General features: G+C 39.7%; 1 protein-coding gene across 2 annotated transcripts in view; it reads left to right on the top strand.

Annotated features, from left to right (window-relative positions):
* igsf21a (immunoglobin superfamily, member 21a) overlaps positions 1-17,568 on the top strand; it is a 433,141-nt gene extending 415,573 nt beyond the window's left edge. For both annotated transcript variants that reach the window (XM_063032904.1, XM_063032905.1), the window contains 3 exons: positions 13,207-13,399; positions 16,118-16,156; positions 17,320-17,568. In XM_063032904.1, coding sequence (XP_062888974.1) covers positions 13,207-13,399; positions 16,118-16,156; positions 17,320-17,393 — 306 coding nt within the window. In that variant the 3' untranslated portion in view covers positions 17,394-17,568. The remainder of the gene's footprint in view (positions 1-13,206; positions 13,400-16,117; positions 16,157-17,319) is intronic.
* The last annotated feature ends 1,106 nt before the right edge of the window (positions 17,569-18,674 follow it).

Below are 18,674 nucleotides of genomic sequence, written 5' to 3'. Positions count from 1 at the left end.
TTGCATAAAAGGTTTCCAAGTTTCTTCAAATTTAACCGAAGGATCAAAAATAGCACTTCTAATTTTTTCTAAATTTAATCTTGATGTAGTTTGGGAAAACCATTGGAATGTAGCAGGAGGATTGGTTTCCTTCCAGTTCAATAAAATAGATCTTCTGGCCATTAAAGTAACAAATGCTATCATTCAACAGGCTGAAGAAGACAAAGATCTATGTTCTACCATTGGCAATCCAAAAATTGCCGTAATAGGATGGGGTTTTAAATCAAAACATAGAACTGTTGAAATAATATCAACAGAAATAATATAAAAGAGGACAGGACCAAAACATATGAGTTAAAGAAGCCACCTCAGAGTGACATCGATCACAAATAGGGTTTATATGGGAATATAAACGGGCTAATTTATCTTTGGACATATGAGCTCTATGCACTACTTTAAATTGTATTAATGTATGTTTAGCACATATAGTAGAAGTACTAACTAATTGAAAAATTTTATCCCATTTCTCTATAGGTAGACAAAGTTGAAGTTCCCTTTCCCATTCATTTTTAATTTTATCAGATATACCTGGCTGTAATTGCATAATTATATCATAGATAATTGCTATTAATCCCTTCGGAAAAGGATTTAAACCTAAAATTTTATCAATAATATCAGTAGGATATGAAGTCAGAAAGGTAGGCAACGTAGTATTTAAAAAATTTCTTATTTGTAAGTATCTAAAAAAATGGGATCTAGGCAAATCAAATTTCTTAGATAACTGCTCAAAAGACATAAAACAGTTCTCCAGAAATAAGTCACGAAAACATATTATACCTTTCGTTTCCCATATCAAAAAGGCTTGGTCCATAACCAAGGGTTGAAAAAAGAAATTAGATATAATAGGACTTGATAACATAAATTCATTCAGGCCAAAAAATTTACGAAATTGAAACCATATTCGCAATGTATGTTTAACTATAGGGTTAAACATTTGTTTATTCAATTTAGATAGTACAAAAGGAAGTGAAGTTCCCCAAATAGAAGCTAAAGAAAACCCCTGTAGAGAGTGGACTTCAAGGTTTACCCAATGTGGGCTTGGAGTTATATTCCAATCTTGTGTCCAAAGTATTAAATATCGAATATTAATTGCCCAATAATAAAATCTTAGGTTAGGCAAAGCCAAACCACCATCTTTCTTGGATTTCTGTAGATATCTTTTACTTAATCTGGGATTTTTGTTTTGCCATATTTAAGAGGAAATTTTAGAATCAATAGTATCAAAAAAGGATTTAGGAATAAAAATTGGTATCGTTTGAAATAAATATAAGAATTTAGGTAAAATAATCATTTTAATAACATTGATTCGGCCAATCAATGATAGAGACAATGGAGACCACTTAGTAATCAGTTGTTTAACCTGATTGATTAACAGTAAAAGGTTGAAATTGAATAGATCCTTATGTCTCTTAGTAATTTTAAATCCTAAATAGGTAAAATAGTCAGTAGTCACTCTAAATGGAGAATTTCTATAAATAGGAACCTGCATATTTAATGGAAAAATTCACTCTTACCTAGGTTCAGTTTATAACCAGAAAAACTATTAAACTGAGCAAGCAAAGTTAATACTGCCGGAATAGATTTTCCTGGGTTAGAAGTATATAATAGTACATCATCTGCATATAGTGATAATTTATGAGTCCCATTTCCACGGGTAATGCCAAATATATTAGGGGAGTTAAGAATAGCAACAGCTAGTGGTTCCAAAGCAATATCAAATAGTAGTGGACTAAGAGGACAACCCTGCCTAGTACCATGGAATAAATGAAAAAGAGGGGATCTTTGATTATTAGTAAATACTGAAACCAAAGAGGTGAGATATATCAGTTTAATCCAAGATATAAATATCTAACTAAAATTAAATTTCTCAAGGGTGTTGAATAAATGTGCCAATTCAACTCTATTAAAAGCTTTCTCAGCGTCCAATGAAATAACACATTCTGGAATTCTGGGTGAAGGCGTATAGACAATATTCATTAATCTCCTAATATTAAAAGAAGAGTAACGATTTTTAATAAATCCAGTCTGATCAGCGGAAATAATTTGAGGTAATACATTCTCCAATCTGATTGCCAATATTTTAGAAAAATCTTAGAATCCACATTCAGCAAAGAAAAAGGCCTATAAGATGCACACTCAGTAGGATCCTTATCTTTATTGAGAATTAGGGAAATAGAAGCTCAATAAAAAGATTGTGGTAATTTACCTATAGATACTGCATCCCTAAAAACTCTACATAGCCAAGGAGTCAGTGTAGTATAGAAAAATTTAAAAAATTCTACTGTATATCCATCTGGGTCAGGTGCTTTACCCGAATTCATCGAAAAAATAGTGTTCTTTATTTCCTCTACTGTAATAGGTACATCTAGTTTTGAACGTTCATTAGATGATAATTTTGGAATATTCAATTTCTTAGAAAAATCATGCATTATAGTGGAGTCATCAGGAAATTCTGATTGATATAAGGAGGTATAAAATTCTTGAAAGGATTTATTAATCTCGTCATGGTCAACTGTCAAAGTGCCATCTTGTTTACGAATCTTAAGAATCTGTCGTTTAACCAAGGCCGATTTCAATTGATTAGCTAAAAGTTTCCCAGTTTTATCACCATGTGTATAGAATTGACTCTTAGTTTTGATTAATTGACTTTCAATTGAAGATGATAATAAGAGATTATGTTCCATTTTAAGTTCAACTCTCCATTTATAAAGTTCCTGATTAGAGGCTATAGAATATTTCTTGTCAATTTCTTTAATCTTGTCAAACAGTTTAAGTATTTCATTATTAGTTCGCTTTTTTAATCCAGCAGTACATGAAATAATTTGTTCATGAATATATGCTTTATAAGTATCCCATAATATCCCACTGGAAATATCCTCTGTAGAATTCATTGTAAAGAAAAAATTAATCTGTTTCTCAATAAACCTGACAAAATCCGAGTCTTGAAGCAAAGTGGTACTAAATCACCATTGTCTAGAATTAGTAAATGTATCCCTTAAGTTAATAAATAATTTCAACGGTGCATGGTCAGAAACAGCAATAGAATCATATTTGCATCCAGTAACAAGAGGAATTAGTCGAGAGTCGATTAAAAAAATAGTCAATTCTTGATTAGTGCTGATATACATGTGAAAAAAATGAGAACTCTTTCTCATTTGGATGTAAGAATCTCCAAATTTCTGAGATTCCAGAGACAGTCATAAAAGAGTTAATAAGGGTAGCCGATTTGTTCGGAAGTACTTGATTGGACTTGGATCTATCCATCAAAGGATTTAAACAACAATTAAAATCTCCACCCATAATCAACATATAGTCATTTAAGTTAGGAAGAGATGTAAAGAGATGCTTTAAAAAATCAGGACAGTCAAAATTTGGGGCATAAACATTAGGCATAACAACTTTTTTGTTAATAACAAACCAGTAATTAACAAAAATCTACCATTCGGATCTGAAATCATCTCATAGTGCAGAAATGAAGTTGACGGATCTATAGAAATAGGAACGCCTTTTACTTTAGCCTGTGAATTCGAGTGGTATTGTTAACCCTCCAGAATCTAAAAAAACGCTGATTATCCTCTTTCCGGACATGAGTTTCTTGTACAAAAATAATATGAGCATTCATCCTATGGAATACTTAAAAAATTTTCTTCCATTTAATCAGGTGGTTTAAACCATTTGTATTCCAAGAAACCAAATTAATAATCTTATCCATCGTAATGAGCTCGAGCATAAGGTATGTAAAGGGTTAACCAGAGTACAAACTCATGACCCTGGAAGAGGAAAAACGGTCCAAAGTGGAACCAGAAGTTACGATATTTCGGACATTTTGGTAGTTTCAGGTCAGCCCATTTAATAAGTAAAAATGAATTAAAAATAAGAACAAGAATATCGCCCTCCTCCCACAAAAACCCAGAAAAAAGCCAGAAAGTGGCCAATGCTAAATCTAAAGCTAATCCTAACCCCATCTTTCCAGAAGGCAACCCAAAAGAAATATGTTTGTCATCAGAAATACCACCCATATTCAAAAAAGTTAAAAAAAAGTAACTATAACCGTAAGAAAAAGCTTACAACAATTACAAGCATCGAATAGTTCCTTCTTACTTATATTTCAAAGAACATCAAACGTCAGATCATATTACTATATTAATTTTTCATATATAAATGATCGGAAGTGACGTTAGAAACAGAAAGGATTCTGAGAAGAAGAAAACAATCCACCATCTTAAAATATAATACTCCAGTAACATTTCAGAAAGAAAAGAAAACAAGCATTAAAATTGTAACTAAATAACTTTCAAAAAAAATATTAAGAGTAAGATGTACAAGATCACTAACAGAAAAGCATAATATCATTTAACAGTATAAAGCGTACCGACACTGCAAGATCAAGGGAAAAAACCCTCGGACTATACAAATCAAAGGTGAGAGAGAAAAAAAAACGGTATATTAATTAATCCTCCGCAGAGGGAGGCAGATATAAGTAAATGGCAATAAATAACCAGCATGAAATAACAATATAACAGAGTCCTTAAATGAGTGTAGCTACCCCATTTTGTTCAAGAGCCTGATGGTTGAGGGGTAGTAACTGTTTTTGAACTAGGTACTGCGAGTCCCGAGGCACTTGTACCTTCTACCTGATAGCAGCAAGTGAGAAAAGAGCGTGGTCTGGGTGGTGAGGATCTTTGATGATGGATGCTGCTTTTCTTCGGCAACATTTCATGTAGATGTGCTCAATGGTTGGGAGGGTTTTACCCATAATGTACTAGGCCGAATCCACTATCTCAAAGGCACTGGTGTTCCCATACCCGGCCGTAATGCAGCCAGTCAGCACACTTTCCACCAGACATCTATTGAAGTTTGCCAAGATTTTTGATGACGGGCCGAACCTCCACAGACTCCTGAGGAAGTAAAGGCACTGTCATGCTTTCTTCGCAATAATATTTATATGATGGGTCCAGAACAGGTCCTCTGAGATAGTGATGCACAGGAATTTATGGAATTCACAACACAGTCAACACAATCCCAATCAACACAGGCACACCTCAAGGATGCATGCTTATCCCAACCTTCTATTCTCTCTACACTAATGACAATATGGCTACGCATAGCTCAAATTCCTTTTATAAATTTGCAGGTGACCCCACCATTGTTGATAAAAATCTCAAATGTCAATAAGGAGATATGCAGGAGTGAGATACTTTGGGTGATTGTGTGGTGTCGCAACAAAAATAACTCAACATCAGCACGACCGAGGAACTGATTGCTGAGGTCAGGAAGGGAAAGTCTTGAGGATATGTGCCAGTCCTCATGAAGTGTCAGCAGTGGAAAGAATGAGCAGTTTTATGTTTCTGGGTGTCAACATCTCCATGGATCTGTCCAGAGGGCAACACTCTGATGCAGTCACAAAAAAAGGCATGCCATTGGCTCTGCTTCATTGGGACTTGGAGGAGATTTGGTATGTTACCAAAGGCTCGTACAATTTTCTGTAGATGTGCAATGGAGAGGGTTCTGACTGGCTGTATTACAGCCTGGTCTGGAGGCTGCAAAACACAGGATTGCAAGAGGCTGCAGAGGGTTATAGATTATGCCAGTACCATCACAGGGACAACCCTCTATGATATCTTCAAGAGGCGAAGGTAACATCCATCATTGAGGACACCCACCAATTGGACATGCATTCTTCTCATTACTCATGTCAGGGAGAAGATACAAGAGCCCGAGAACCCACACTAAATGATTCAAAAACAGCTTCTTTCCCTCAGATTTCTAAACAGTCCATGAAGCCATGAACACTACTATACCTCATTATTCCTTTTTTAATTGGACTGTTTATTTATTTTGTACTAAATTAATTTTATATGTTTGCTCTGCGCTGCGGCCACAAAATGAAACAAATTTCCCGTCATCTGGGACAGTGATGATAAAGCTAATTCTGAATCTGATTCTGATCACACTGTCATGCAAAAGCAGTAACAAGGAGTTTCAGATATGATATTGACCTCACAGAGAACAACAGGAATTCTGCAGATGCTGGAAATTCAAGCAACACACATCAAAGTTGCTGGTGAACACAGCAGGCCAGGCAGCATCTCTAGGAAGAGGTGCAGTCAACGTTTCAGGCCGAGACCCTTCGTCAAGACTGACTGAAGGAAGAGTGAGTAAGGGATTTGAAAGTTGGAGGGGGAGGGGGAGATCCAAAATGATAGGAGAAGACAGGAGGGGGAGGGATGGAGCCAAGAGCTGGACAGGTGATTGGCAAAAGGGATACGAGAGGATCTGGGATAGGAGGTCCGGGAAGAAAGACAAGGGGGGGGGAACCCAGAGGATGGGCAAGAGGTATATTCAGAGGGACAGAGGGAGAAAAAGGAGAGTAAGAGAAAGAATGTGTGTATCAAAGTAAGTAACAGATGGGGTACGAGGGGGAGGTGGGGCATTAGAGGAAGTTAGAGAAGTCGATGTTACCCAGACTGAGTGTTGGAGGAACAACACCTTATATTCCGTCTGGGTCCACACTCAGGTTGGAGGAACAACACCTTATATTCCGTCTGGGTCCACACTCAGGTTGGAGGAGCAACACCTTATATTCCGTCTGGGTCCACACTCAGGTTGGAGGAACAACACCTTATATTCCGTCTGGGTAGCCTCCAACCTGATGGCATGAACATCGACTTCTCTAACTTCCGCTAATGCCCCACCTCCCCCTCGTACCCCATCTGTTACTTACTTTTATACACACATTCGTTCTCTTACTCTCCTTTTTCTCCCTCTATCCCTCTGAATATACCCTTTGCCCATCCTCTGGGTCCCCCCCCTTCTCTTTCTTCCCGGACCTCCTGTCCCATGATCCTCTCATATCCCTTTTGCCAATCACCTGTCCAGCTCTTGGCTCCATCCCTCCCCCTCCTGTCTTCTCCTATCATTTTGGATCTCCCCCTCCCCCTCCAACTTTCAAATCCCTTACTCACTCTTCCTTCAGTTAGTCCTGACAAAGGGTCTTGGCCTGAAACGTCAACTGCACTTCTTCCTAGAGATGCTGCCTGGCCTGCTGCGTTCACCAGCAACTTTGATGTGTGTTGACCTCACAGAGGATTGGTCAATCAAGCAGTAAAACATGAGATGTCTCAGGTTTAGCCACGACTATCAACATTTTCACTTTTTAGTGTCGTTTCAAGTTAATTACACTGTTAAGCTAAGACTAGTGTGAAAGGCATCTCAAAGAGCTCTCAGGCAGCTGCTCATCTTTTATGGTCTCAGCCCAAAATGTGGACTACTTATTCCTCTCCTGACGTATTGAGTTCCTCCAGCATTTTATGTTTATTGCTCTGGATTTGCAGCATCTGCAGAATCTCTTATGTTTAAATAGCCTCTGTTGATGAGTTGGTAATCCTCCCTGTCTATTTCTATTATAGACCTCAATCCATTACTGAATCATTGCAAGTGAGTGGGTATCACAAGCAGCTTTTTCTTCATTAAGTAATGCAAATGTATTATTCTTCATTTCTTGCCTTGTTCAAGTGCTCTGGGTATGTCCTCTTTAGGCACTGATTTCTGTTAAGTCTGGGGTCTGTTGACCCCTCATTTAATGGTAGGGGTCCATGGCATAAAAGAAGTTTTGGAACCCCTGTATTAAGCCCACTCTGACACAAGGACATGGATTGTTTTTGAACCTTACTAAAAACTATCTGCAAAAGCTTTCAGGGGAAAGAATGCTGTCACTATTGTTCCACCTAGATATGATTCTGTCACTAAGTACAATATCATGTTCATGTAGTTAACAATTACACACAAAGAATATCTCAGCCTTTCTAACTGTCCCTTTACCATCTATTCCATAGCTTAACTTTCAACATACAAATGATGTTACGTATAAATGGAATGACTTCTGGATATTCATCCCTAGGACTATCTAAATAAATGGAGGTTGGATTAACAACAAATAGCAACATTTGCAATTTATTATAGTACATAATGTACGAAATCCTGCAACAAATTAGGTGCAGCAAGCTTTCATGAGCTACAATAGATGATTTATTTCAATGATTATCTTTTCCACTTTCTCTGTGACTTAAAACTAACTTGTTTCCTTACTTTCCCACTTCTAGTGAAGGGTCCCGAACCAGAAAAGCTAATTATTTCTCTTTCCATAGATGTTTGCTGACCTACTGATTGTTTCCAACAGTTAGTGATATTGGTCCAGGGGTACATTTTTACCAGGACATTGTGGGAAAAAATGTTTTCTTTTCAGAATCAGAATCAGGTTGAATATCACCAGCATACTGTTAGTCGTGAAATTTGTTAACTTAGCCACAGTGCAATGAAATACATGATAAATATAGAAAATAGATGAATTACAGTAAGTATATATATATTAAATCATTAAATAAAAAAGTGCAAAAACAGAAATAATAAGAAAGTGAGACAGTATTCATGGGTTCAATGTCCATTTAGGAATCATATGGCAGAGGGGAGGAAGCTGTTCCTGAATCGCTGAGTGTGTGACTTTGGGCTTCTGTACCATCTTCCGGACAGTGACAATGAGAAGTGGGAATGCTCTGGGTGATGGGGGTCTTTAATAATGGAAATCGCCTTTCTGAGGCACTGCTCCTTGAAGATGTCTTAGATACTACGGAGGCTAGTACCCATAACGGAGTTGACTAATTTTACAACTTTTTGTACCTTTTTTCAATCCTGTGCAGTAGCCGCAGTGATGCAGCCTGTCTGAATGTTCTCCACAGTACATCTGTAGAGGTTTTTGAGTGTGTTAGGTGACAAACCAAATCTCCTCAAACTCCTAATGAAATATAGCCACTGTCTTGCCTTCTATATAGCTGCATCAATATGTTGGGACCAAGTTAGATCCTCAAAGATATTGACAATCTAGAACCTTGAAATTGCTCATTCTCTCCACTTCTGATCCCCCTTTGAGGATTGGTTCATGTTCCCTCATCTTACCATTTCTGAAATCCACAATCATCTCCTAGGTCTTACTGATGTCGAGTACAAGGCTGATGCTGCGACACCAATCTACTAGCTGGTATATTTTGCTCCTGTACGCCCTCTCATCTCCATCTAAGATTCTGCCAACAATGGTTGTATCATCAGCAAAGTCCTTCATTTCTTTCCTGGGATCTTTGGCATTATTTCTGGAGATAGCCCAAAGTTTTCACATAGATTCAAAAGATAACAACTCTAGCAATGAAACGCTTCGTCAGTGCACAAGTGGAAGCTTAGCCTAGATTTTTGTGTACACTTCTCTAGTGTGATACGAACTCAGAATCTTCTCACCCAGGGAAAAATTGCTTCCACTCAGTCTTGACAGACACACAGGCATCGCGTATCTTTACAGCAGAGTGATAGGAAGCAGCAATATAAAAGACTTCCCCCTCCTTTGGCCATCATTTTGAGTAACGGAGTGGCTGCAGTGAGCTTGTGATGGTGTTCACTTTTTTCAACAACTTGCTTGGCAGTAATACAATGGCTATATGAAAACCCTTCCCATCCAGACCTCCTGTGAGACTTCCAGCTGCTGTCCGATACAGGCTTCCTCCAGTTATTGACAGAGATTGCCAGCCAACCTCACAAAGCAATTCCTTCCTCGTTTATTTGCATGTGGCCATCTGGCAGTCTGAATCCAACCCATAATAAATCCCAGTGATTTCCACAGCACCTCAAGTCACAACAAGTAGATTGGCTTTGATGCAAAGCAGCAGAGGACTTGAAAAGAAGAAGCTGAAAAAATATTAAAGTGGTTATTGGTCGGTTGAATCCTAATATCCACTTTGAGGTAAGGCGAGTTAAAAGCAAAAAGGGGCACTGGATGTTAAGAGTTCACAGTGGAGCTAATAGAGCAGCTCTCAACATAGTGATGATAAACACTTAAAATCTGCATTGCATGCATTTAATTCCCTCTTTAATTTCATGGTTTGGAGACTTGCATGCCTCAATGACCCAGGCAGCTATGTTGGCTGGAGTCAGGGGTTTGAGCTTTGGCTGTTTGTAGGATCACCCATGCTGAACAGGTCAAAGAAAAGAGGCCAGACTCCAGGTTTGGGGGTAAAGCTCAGGGCTAACAACCCTGACTGGTAAAACAAAATTGTTATGAAAACAGCAATGAAGGATCCTTCTACATCTGAGTGGTCAATAACAGACAGATATGGAGGTCCTTCATTGCTGCCCTAAATGTCAGCAGCCAAACTGGAAGTTCTCAGGTGAACTCAAATCAGATTTCCTTTCTATAGTTAGAAAGGCAGGAAATAGCACTGCCTTGGAACGGGAATAGAGTATATCAGCATATACGGAAGAGGGTGTTGCAAATGTGAATGAAGCCATCGGAGAAACACTGAAGCTGGTGATGCAGAAATCTTTATTCAGCACGGCTGGAGGCCTCATACTGGAGACACTCTTGGAAGAGGCTTTCTGACCCCAATATTATATCACATTTTTTAAATGTTAAAAAACAAAGATAACAACAGGACAATTTCTATAGTTACAGTATGTTTCCTTTGAGTTGCACATAATTTTCAAACACCAAGATCTTCACGCCAACACAACCAAAATGTGTGTTAATCACTGAGGTGCATTCATGCATATGCAGACATCTCAGTTGAATGGGGTGTTTCCCAGTTTGCAATCAACCCCAGCTTGCAGCTCCAGGAACACCATTGTTCTGAGCTGCATTGTAATTCAAGCTATAGTCCATATTCAGATCTGAAGACTGGGTGATGTTGAAATTGGTATTTGGTGTATTCCCTCACTCCTGAATACGCCATAAGAGGAGAACAGTTGTTAGCAGGAACTAAGGGAAGTGCAAAGGGGGTGATTAACTAGAATCTATGCTGTGAAGTGTTGGGGTCTTTGGATGCTGAGGTGGGTACAGGGCTTGTGTGAACTGGAGAAATGAATGATGAAAAGCAAAGGGTACAACCCCTGAAAACTAGAGGTTAATGGGAGAGAAAGGGAGAGCAGCTGTGCTTACAAATGGAATCCTCCTGTATTTCTTGCACTAAAGGGGAGCATTGTGTAGTGGGAGCATCAAATAGGGTGGCCCACAAAAAAATGGAGAATTTGGTGAAAATTCCAATTTGAAAAAAACACTATCTTTTGTCGCATGAGTGATGCACAAGGACATTGTCTGCACATTCCCTGAGCTGGCAGTTGAGTCATTGTTGTGCTCTCACAGAATAAGAAGTCATGCCGTAAAGAACACAGTACATTAATCAGAGCAGAGCAACACAAGGTGGCTACCATGGAAATGAGAAGAAATCAGGGAGAGAGGGTGGGAAGGCACAGAGCTCTCCTGTGTGTCAGAGCACATCTCACAAAATGGACCTGAGCTTGTGCCATGCATATTACACGTCACCACAAGACAGGCTCAACAAGAGGCAAATGAGTGCAGCATTTGGCATGATGTACGTAATGTAGAGATGTTTGTATTACATGCAGATACAAATGAAGGATAGAAAGTGAGTATGTTTGGTAAACACTGATGTGAGGGCGGTTTTCAATCTATAAGTTCAAAAATGACTGTAGCACACAGGATCCCATCATTAGTTTTGTATCTTGCACTGTAAAAACGTTGAATGCATTGTGGTGAACTGCACCTATAAGTCTCTGAAATCAGTTTCTCAACTGTTACTAGTTGACCTGGAGATTACTGCTAACATAATCTACACAAGACTATAAGAAAGTTGGAGACTACCAGCAGGATTCTCAAGCCTGCTCCATCATTCAATCGATGACGGTTGATCAATGTTGGCCTCAGCTCCTCTTCTGTGCCAATTCCCCATAAACTTCAATCATTCAAATATTTGTCCATCCCGACCTCAAGTACATACGGAATCTGATGTCCACCACAACTAGAGACAAAGCTTTCAAAGATTGATGAATCAGAGAACATAGAACAGAGAACACTACAGCACAGTGGAGGTCTTTTGATGCATCATGTTGTTCTGACCTTAAAACCTACTGTAACCTCAAGTCATAACCACTGAGAGAAGAAATTTCTACACACCTTAGTTTTAAGTGACTGGCACATTATTTTGTAATTATAATACCTTGTTTGTGAATCTTCTGCTAGTGAAATTATCTCAGCATCTACCCTGTCAAGTTCCCTTAGGATCTTATATGTTTGAAGAAGGTCATCTCTCATTCTTCTAAATTCCTAGCAATACAGACCTACACTGTTGAGCTTCTTTTGATAGGACAGCTCTCTCATCCCAGGATCTGATCCAGTTTAATGGATTAACATATTACTTGACTATACAAATCCCAGCATGATCACTGTTAGACACAACATCACGATCATATTCTGGAGCCTTTAGCTCCAAATGTCTCAAGGACAGGCTTATGACACCACGGAATTCCCATTGTCAACTTGTTGGACCTAATTACTACCTAGCTTACACTTAGAGCAGGCTGAGCCATTGAGTAGCTGAATAAAATAGCGATCAAAGTCTTTTAACCTCATTTGTCAGAAGTGACTATTATTGCCAAGGATGTCCTTTACTGATGATTTCCCAGTTAGCCAGGTATAGCTTGTGTACTGGAAGCCACACCCACGCCCTCCTTACCCACACAGCAGGGTCAGAGAGTGACTCCTGGGCATTTAAAATGAAGATAGAAATTACCCAATGCAATAACACCCATGCCAAACTGGACACCTGACCACAGGTCTCATCCCTTCATTACATAAGTGTGTAATCAATAAGGTAATATTGCTAAGCAACACACATAAAAGTTGTGGTGAACACAGCAGGCCAGGCAGCATCTCTAGGAAGAGGTACAGTCGATGTTTTAGGCCGAGACCCTTCGTCAGGACTAAATGAAGGAAGAGTGAGTAAGGGATTTGAAAGTTGGAGGGGGAACCTCCCCCTCCAACTTTCAAATCCCTTACTCACTCTTCCTTCAGTTAGTCCTGACAAAGTAGTCTCGGCCTGAAACGTCGACTGCACCTCTTCCTAGAGATGCTGCCTGGCCTGCTGCGTTCACCAGCAACTTTGATGTGTGTTGCTTGAATTTCCAGCATCTGCAGAATTCCTGTTGTTTGAGGTAATATTGCTTCTGCCTGAGTGAAGAGGTGACACTACTCTTGTATACGGGCACCAACAATGTTCGCCACTGGGGAAACCATTAGCTGCTTGTTGCCTGTCGTACTTTCTGCCTTAACAGAATGAAGTTTTCCCAGAACCTCTCTTCACATGGACCAGAGTTGGAGGGCGCCTGTTGGATGGAAGTACTGAGCAGGATGGTAAAGAGCTGGTGTTGGAGAGAGTACCCGCTGAGCTGAATGGGTCAATGTACCGTTGTACCAGCCAAAACCCCTTGGGGTCAACAGACACTCATGCTAGGCTCATCATTTTTGGTAAGTGCAAACCTTCTACCAGCAACAGTGTGATGAGATGATACTATGGTCTATTCAGACGCTGATGTAAGAAATACTCCCTTTGTTATTGGATTGGCTAGGTATTCAATATAGTAACAAGCCCATCAAATCTCAGCTCTGAAATTGGGTTCAGCTGAAGCAAAAGAAATGAATATCAGAAAAGCTTGGATTGGGGAGCATGCCTTATGAAAACAGGTTGAGTGAACTCAGCCTTTTCTCCTGGAGTGACCAAGGATGAGAGGTGACCTGATAGAGGTGTATAAGATGATGAGAGGCATTGATCGTGTGGATAGTCAGAGGCTTTTTCCCAGGGCTGAAATGGCTGCCACAAGCCAATCCAGTAACAAGAGGACACAGGTTTAAGGTGCTGGGGAGTAGGTACAGAGGAGATGTCAGGGGTAAGTTTTTTACACAGAGAGTAGTGAGTGCGTGGAATGGGCTGCCGGCAACGATGGTGGAGGCGGATACGATAGGGTCTCTTAAGAGACTTTTGGATAGGTATATGGAGTAGAATTTGAACCAACTGTACATTACACATTTACCACTTATAATGCAAAGAGTGGTTGTAGAAGTGTCATAGTCTGCATAGAGGTGGGTGACCATGGTGTGCCTCAGGGATCTGTTCTGGGACCCTTACTCTTCATGATTTCTATAAGTGACCTAGATGAGGAAGTGGAGGGTTGGGTTAGTAAGTTTGCTGATGACACAAAGGCTGGAGGTGTTGTGGATAGTGTGGAGGGCTGTCAGAGGTTACAGCAGGACATTGATAGGATGCAAAACTGGGTTGAGAAGTGGCAGATGGAGGTCAACCCAGATAAGTGTGAAGTGGTTCATTTTGGTAGGTCAAATATGATGGCAGAATATAATATTAATGGTAAGACTCTTGGCAGTGTGGAGGATCAGAGGGATCTTGGGGTTCGAGTCCATAGGACGCTCAAAGCAGCTGCGCAGGTTGACTCTGTGGTTAAGAAGACATACGGTGTATTGGCCTTCATCAATCGTAGAATTGAATTTAGGAGCCAAGAGATAATGTTGCAGCTATATAGGACCCTGGTCAGACCCCACTTGGAGTACTGTGCTCAGTTCTGGTCACCTCACTACAGGAAGGATGTGGAAGCCATGGAAAGGGTGCAGAGGAGATTTACAAGGATGCTGCCTGGATTGGGGAGCATGCCTTATGAAAACAGGTTGAGTGAACTCGGCCTTTTCTCCTTGGAGCGACAGAGGATGAGAGGTGACCTGATAGAGGTGTATAAGGTGATGAGAGGCATTGATCCTGTGGATAGTCAGAGGCTTTTTCCCAGGGCTGAAATGGCTGCCACAAGAGGGCACAGGTTTAAGGTGCTGTGGAGTAGGTACAGAGGAGATGTCAGGGTTAAGTTTTTTACACAGAGAGTGGTGAGTGCGTGGAATGGGCTGCCGGCAAAGGTGGTGGAGGCGGATATGACAGGGTCTTTTAAGAGACTTTTGGATAGGTACATGGAGCTTATAAAAATAGAGGGCTATAGATAAGCCTCGTAATTTCTTATGCAGGGAAATGTTCGGCACAACTTTGTGGGCCAAAGGACCTATATTGTGCTGTAGGTTTTCTATGTTTCTAACACAAAACAAAATTCTACGTCAATAACTCTTGCCTGACTATGATTCTAAAGGTATTGGTAGCTTTCTGGCGACCCACTCAAATGCCTTCATGCAAGAGCACAAGTTGGAAGATCCTTCCAAAGGAATGAAGGAGCATTTTCCACACCCATATTCTCCAATCATAGAACATAGACCAGTTCAGCACAGGAACAGGCCCTTCAGCCCACCATGCTCTCCCTGCCCCCCTACTCTAATCCCCTATTTGGAGCTACTCTGCACAAATTGACCCTCTTTAGTGGAATTTACTGTAGTAGACAGTAAGTTAAATTCATTTTTCCCTGCCTACCATAGTAGCATCCTTGCCTCTATCTCAGTTTAGATGGATTAGTCCAACACACCCCAAGGCTGGGACCTGGAACCTACTGGTTCTGTTGAGCAAACTAGCCCATTTAATGTACCTATGGAACTATCAGAGGTCCCAACCATCCACTGCTTAAACAGTAAGGATAAGCAAATAGAATCAAACCAAATCAAGTTTGATTGTCATTCAAACCAGACATGGATACAGCCAAATGAGACAGTGTCTCTGGACCCAACGTGAAAAAACATACACATGCACTCAGAATAACGAGGAAAGAAAAAAAGATCGTGGTCTCGTAAGAAAACAAATTTTTAGACCAAGTTCCTGAGCGACAAGTCCCACAAATTGATGGTTCCCTGCAGTCCAGCCTGTAATTCCACCAATCCACCACCGGAGGGGCAGCACTGATGAGAGAAGCCACCCCCAACCAAGCCTGCATGCAAGGCTACAACGTGCAAGCCCGAGAACTGAGGCCTAGTTCTAGCTACAACCGAGGCAACAGTGCTGTCTCGCCACCCATCTCTTCACCAAACAAGGGAAGCAGACCTTCAAGGGAATGCAGAATCATTGCAACTGCAGGAAAATCACAGAAACAAACATAATTACTTAGCTGGTCAGAGTGTCATATGACCATTTCTGGCAAATTTTTCCAACTCTCTCTGCTTCTAATCACTTCTGAAACAATTCTCTGCTTAGTTTCTTGGACCTTTACCTGCTGCATGTCTTCATGAAGAATTTGTATTTTTATCTTTCAGAAAATCCAAACATTCCGAAAGGCACTGATGATAAAAACGGTGAGTTACATCTCTAGTCTAGAGTATATAGGAAGGGTGCAAATGGCTCTGGATCTAGATTTGTGAGATTTGGCTGGCACACCTCATAGTTGAGAGCAGAAATGAGACAAGGCATGTTGAGGAATGAACAGAAGGGATGATGCTTTTCACCCTCTGGTTACGAAGCTGAATGCCATTGACAGAAATAATGTCAATGTTTCATTAGTAAAACAACTCATTTCACTAATATGATGTAGATGATTTACCTCCTGAATTCATTGGATAATTTCTACACAACTATCCTATCTCAAGCCCATTTATCACCTCCGTTGATGACTATACCTGCAACAGCATTATATCAGCTATAAGTTAGGAGGTGATAGAACACCTTCCTATAGTTGGACCATGCAAATTGACAGGTCTTGACTAAGAATTGCAAAGTAATCTAATGCCCTTCCAGACAGAATCGGCTCACAGAGACCACTTATCCTCATGCCACTGAATTTTCCGTGTAACTCCATCTTGGGAGGTATGCAAAATGAAAATCAGCAATGCTTCACATTGGAAGCAACATTTTCAAATAAGCAACTGGAAATTCCAACAGCAATTGATTTAATTGGCAATGTACCCATGGAAAAGGAGATTTTTAAGATAAGTAACTTCTAACAATCAGTTTCTGTGAGAAATAACAATTGGTGACTGATTAACCCAAGGATATATGTTTTTATATCTGTTTTTAACAGAGAGAAAAGTTGTAGTCAACCAATAAGATTTTGCTTTGACCGTATTTGGATTGCCCGAAGTTTGTTGTCTTCATGTGTTAGAAGATGTCCACAAGCGATCAAAAGTGCACTGAAGCTTAATGTTACCATCACAAAGGCTGTGTTGGGAGAGGCTATAGTCTGGGATCCTACTGCTACTGGACACAGGGCTTTATATGAGCAGCCTTTCAAATGCTTCGCTAATGCAATGATTCGGGAAGAAAAATCAGAGGCATTAATATAAAGAAATATACTGATATTATTTCTGATACTAAATCTAATTTCTGATACTACTGATGCTAAATGTAATGTAGATAATAGCATGTTCAAATTGTATTTATTTTGCTTATATTGAATAAGTAATACTATTAGGAAAGAAATAATCTAATAAAGCAAGATGATGAATTTTGATTATAATTTCAGGTGCATCTTTGTGCAACAACAGTGCCAGACTAACCTTAGCGATGATTCTAGCAGTTACATTGGATTTGACGTGAAGGACCACCGAGGATTTGAGAGGAAAGTTATCCATCCTGCAGTTGCGTATGATAAGATATTTTTATTTTAATGTCCTTTTTTTCAAATTCTGAATGTTCCATTTTCTGTAGGGTTTTCTCACTTGAAAAATGTGCCATTGCTTCATGTATTTCTGAATAAAGCTTTGTCTGTTTAAAAGAAGCAGTCATCCTCTCTGTCTTCTGTGGGATGGGTGTCGTGATTTGCAGATTTTTGTGTGTTGAATGTAGAGCATCAACATTTTCGTAATGAAGGTTAGCAAAGACCAAGCCAAACAAAGAAAAATGTGGTTCACCAATTACCATGCCCCCACCAAAAATCAGGAGAAAGACAAACCATTGCCAATTCATGGAAAGCTCCTGGAATTTCTCTCCAAATCTTGAAGGAAAGCTATCAACTTATCCTTATGACCAGAAAATGTCCTATTCTCTTAAGTATTTATCAAGATTCTATTAAAACAGCAATGGGGCAATTCTCCAAACCACGTCAATGCGAAGAGAAGTAGACAGTAACCAAGTGAGGTCCTCAGGTGAGTAATAGAATGGACAGATTCAACAGAGATGTTCATTACTCTCTCCGCAGCACCGAGGCTGTGAAGTGCTCGTCTCTGCGAGTTTCGCGGCACCTTTGTATGATGTGTGTGTGTGTGTGTTTTTCTCCTCTTTCTCAGAGCGGTGGTTATGATTTTTCATTTTTTTTAATTGGGTTCTTCAGGTTTCTTGCTATGTGGCTGCCTGTAAGCAAACAAATCTCAAGTTGTAGAATTTATACAGTTTTTTGATAATAAATGTACTTTGAATCTTTGAGACTGGTACATTCGGGAAGATGCTTAAAATCAGAGAGAAGCTTGAAGTGCAGGAACTTAGCAGACACAGGAGAGAACAACACTTCAGAAATCTCAAAGCTGCAGAGCAATAACCACTTTCCTAAGATGTAATTTCTAGTAAAATAATAAATGCAAAAATACAGAAGCATTTGAATGTCAGAAAATTGCCAGACAAGTGGCCACTTTAGTGAGACAGAGTCTACCTTGCTAAATTTCATCACATCATTCTTTTTGTGCAGGAATGATGAGTGAATGTACTTTGTGATATATTTACTAAGTATCTTGGTTTTACTATGCAAAGCGTGTGGTAAGATTGCTGGTAGTGCACTCGTTAATGTCTTATTATCTGCAATGGAACTTGTATTCACATGGAGATAAATACAGTGACATGCAAAAGTTTAGTTTTGACCCCTGGTCAAAATTTCTGTTACTGTGA

This window comes from Mobula hypostoma, chromosome 25 (genome assembly GCF_963921235.1).
Source record: "Mobula hypostoma chromosome 25, sMobHyp1.1, whole genome shotgun sequence".
NCBI classification, from domain to species: Eukaryota; Metazoa; Chordata; class Chondrichthyes; order Myliobatiformes; family Myliobatidae; genus Mobula; species Mobula hypostoma.
Note: the sequence above shows the minus strand (reverse complement) of the source record. Positions and strands in the feature narration are given on the sequence as shown.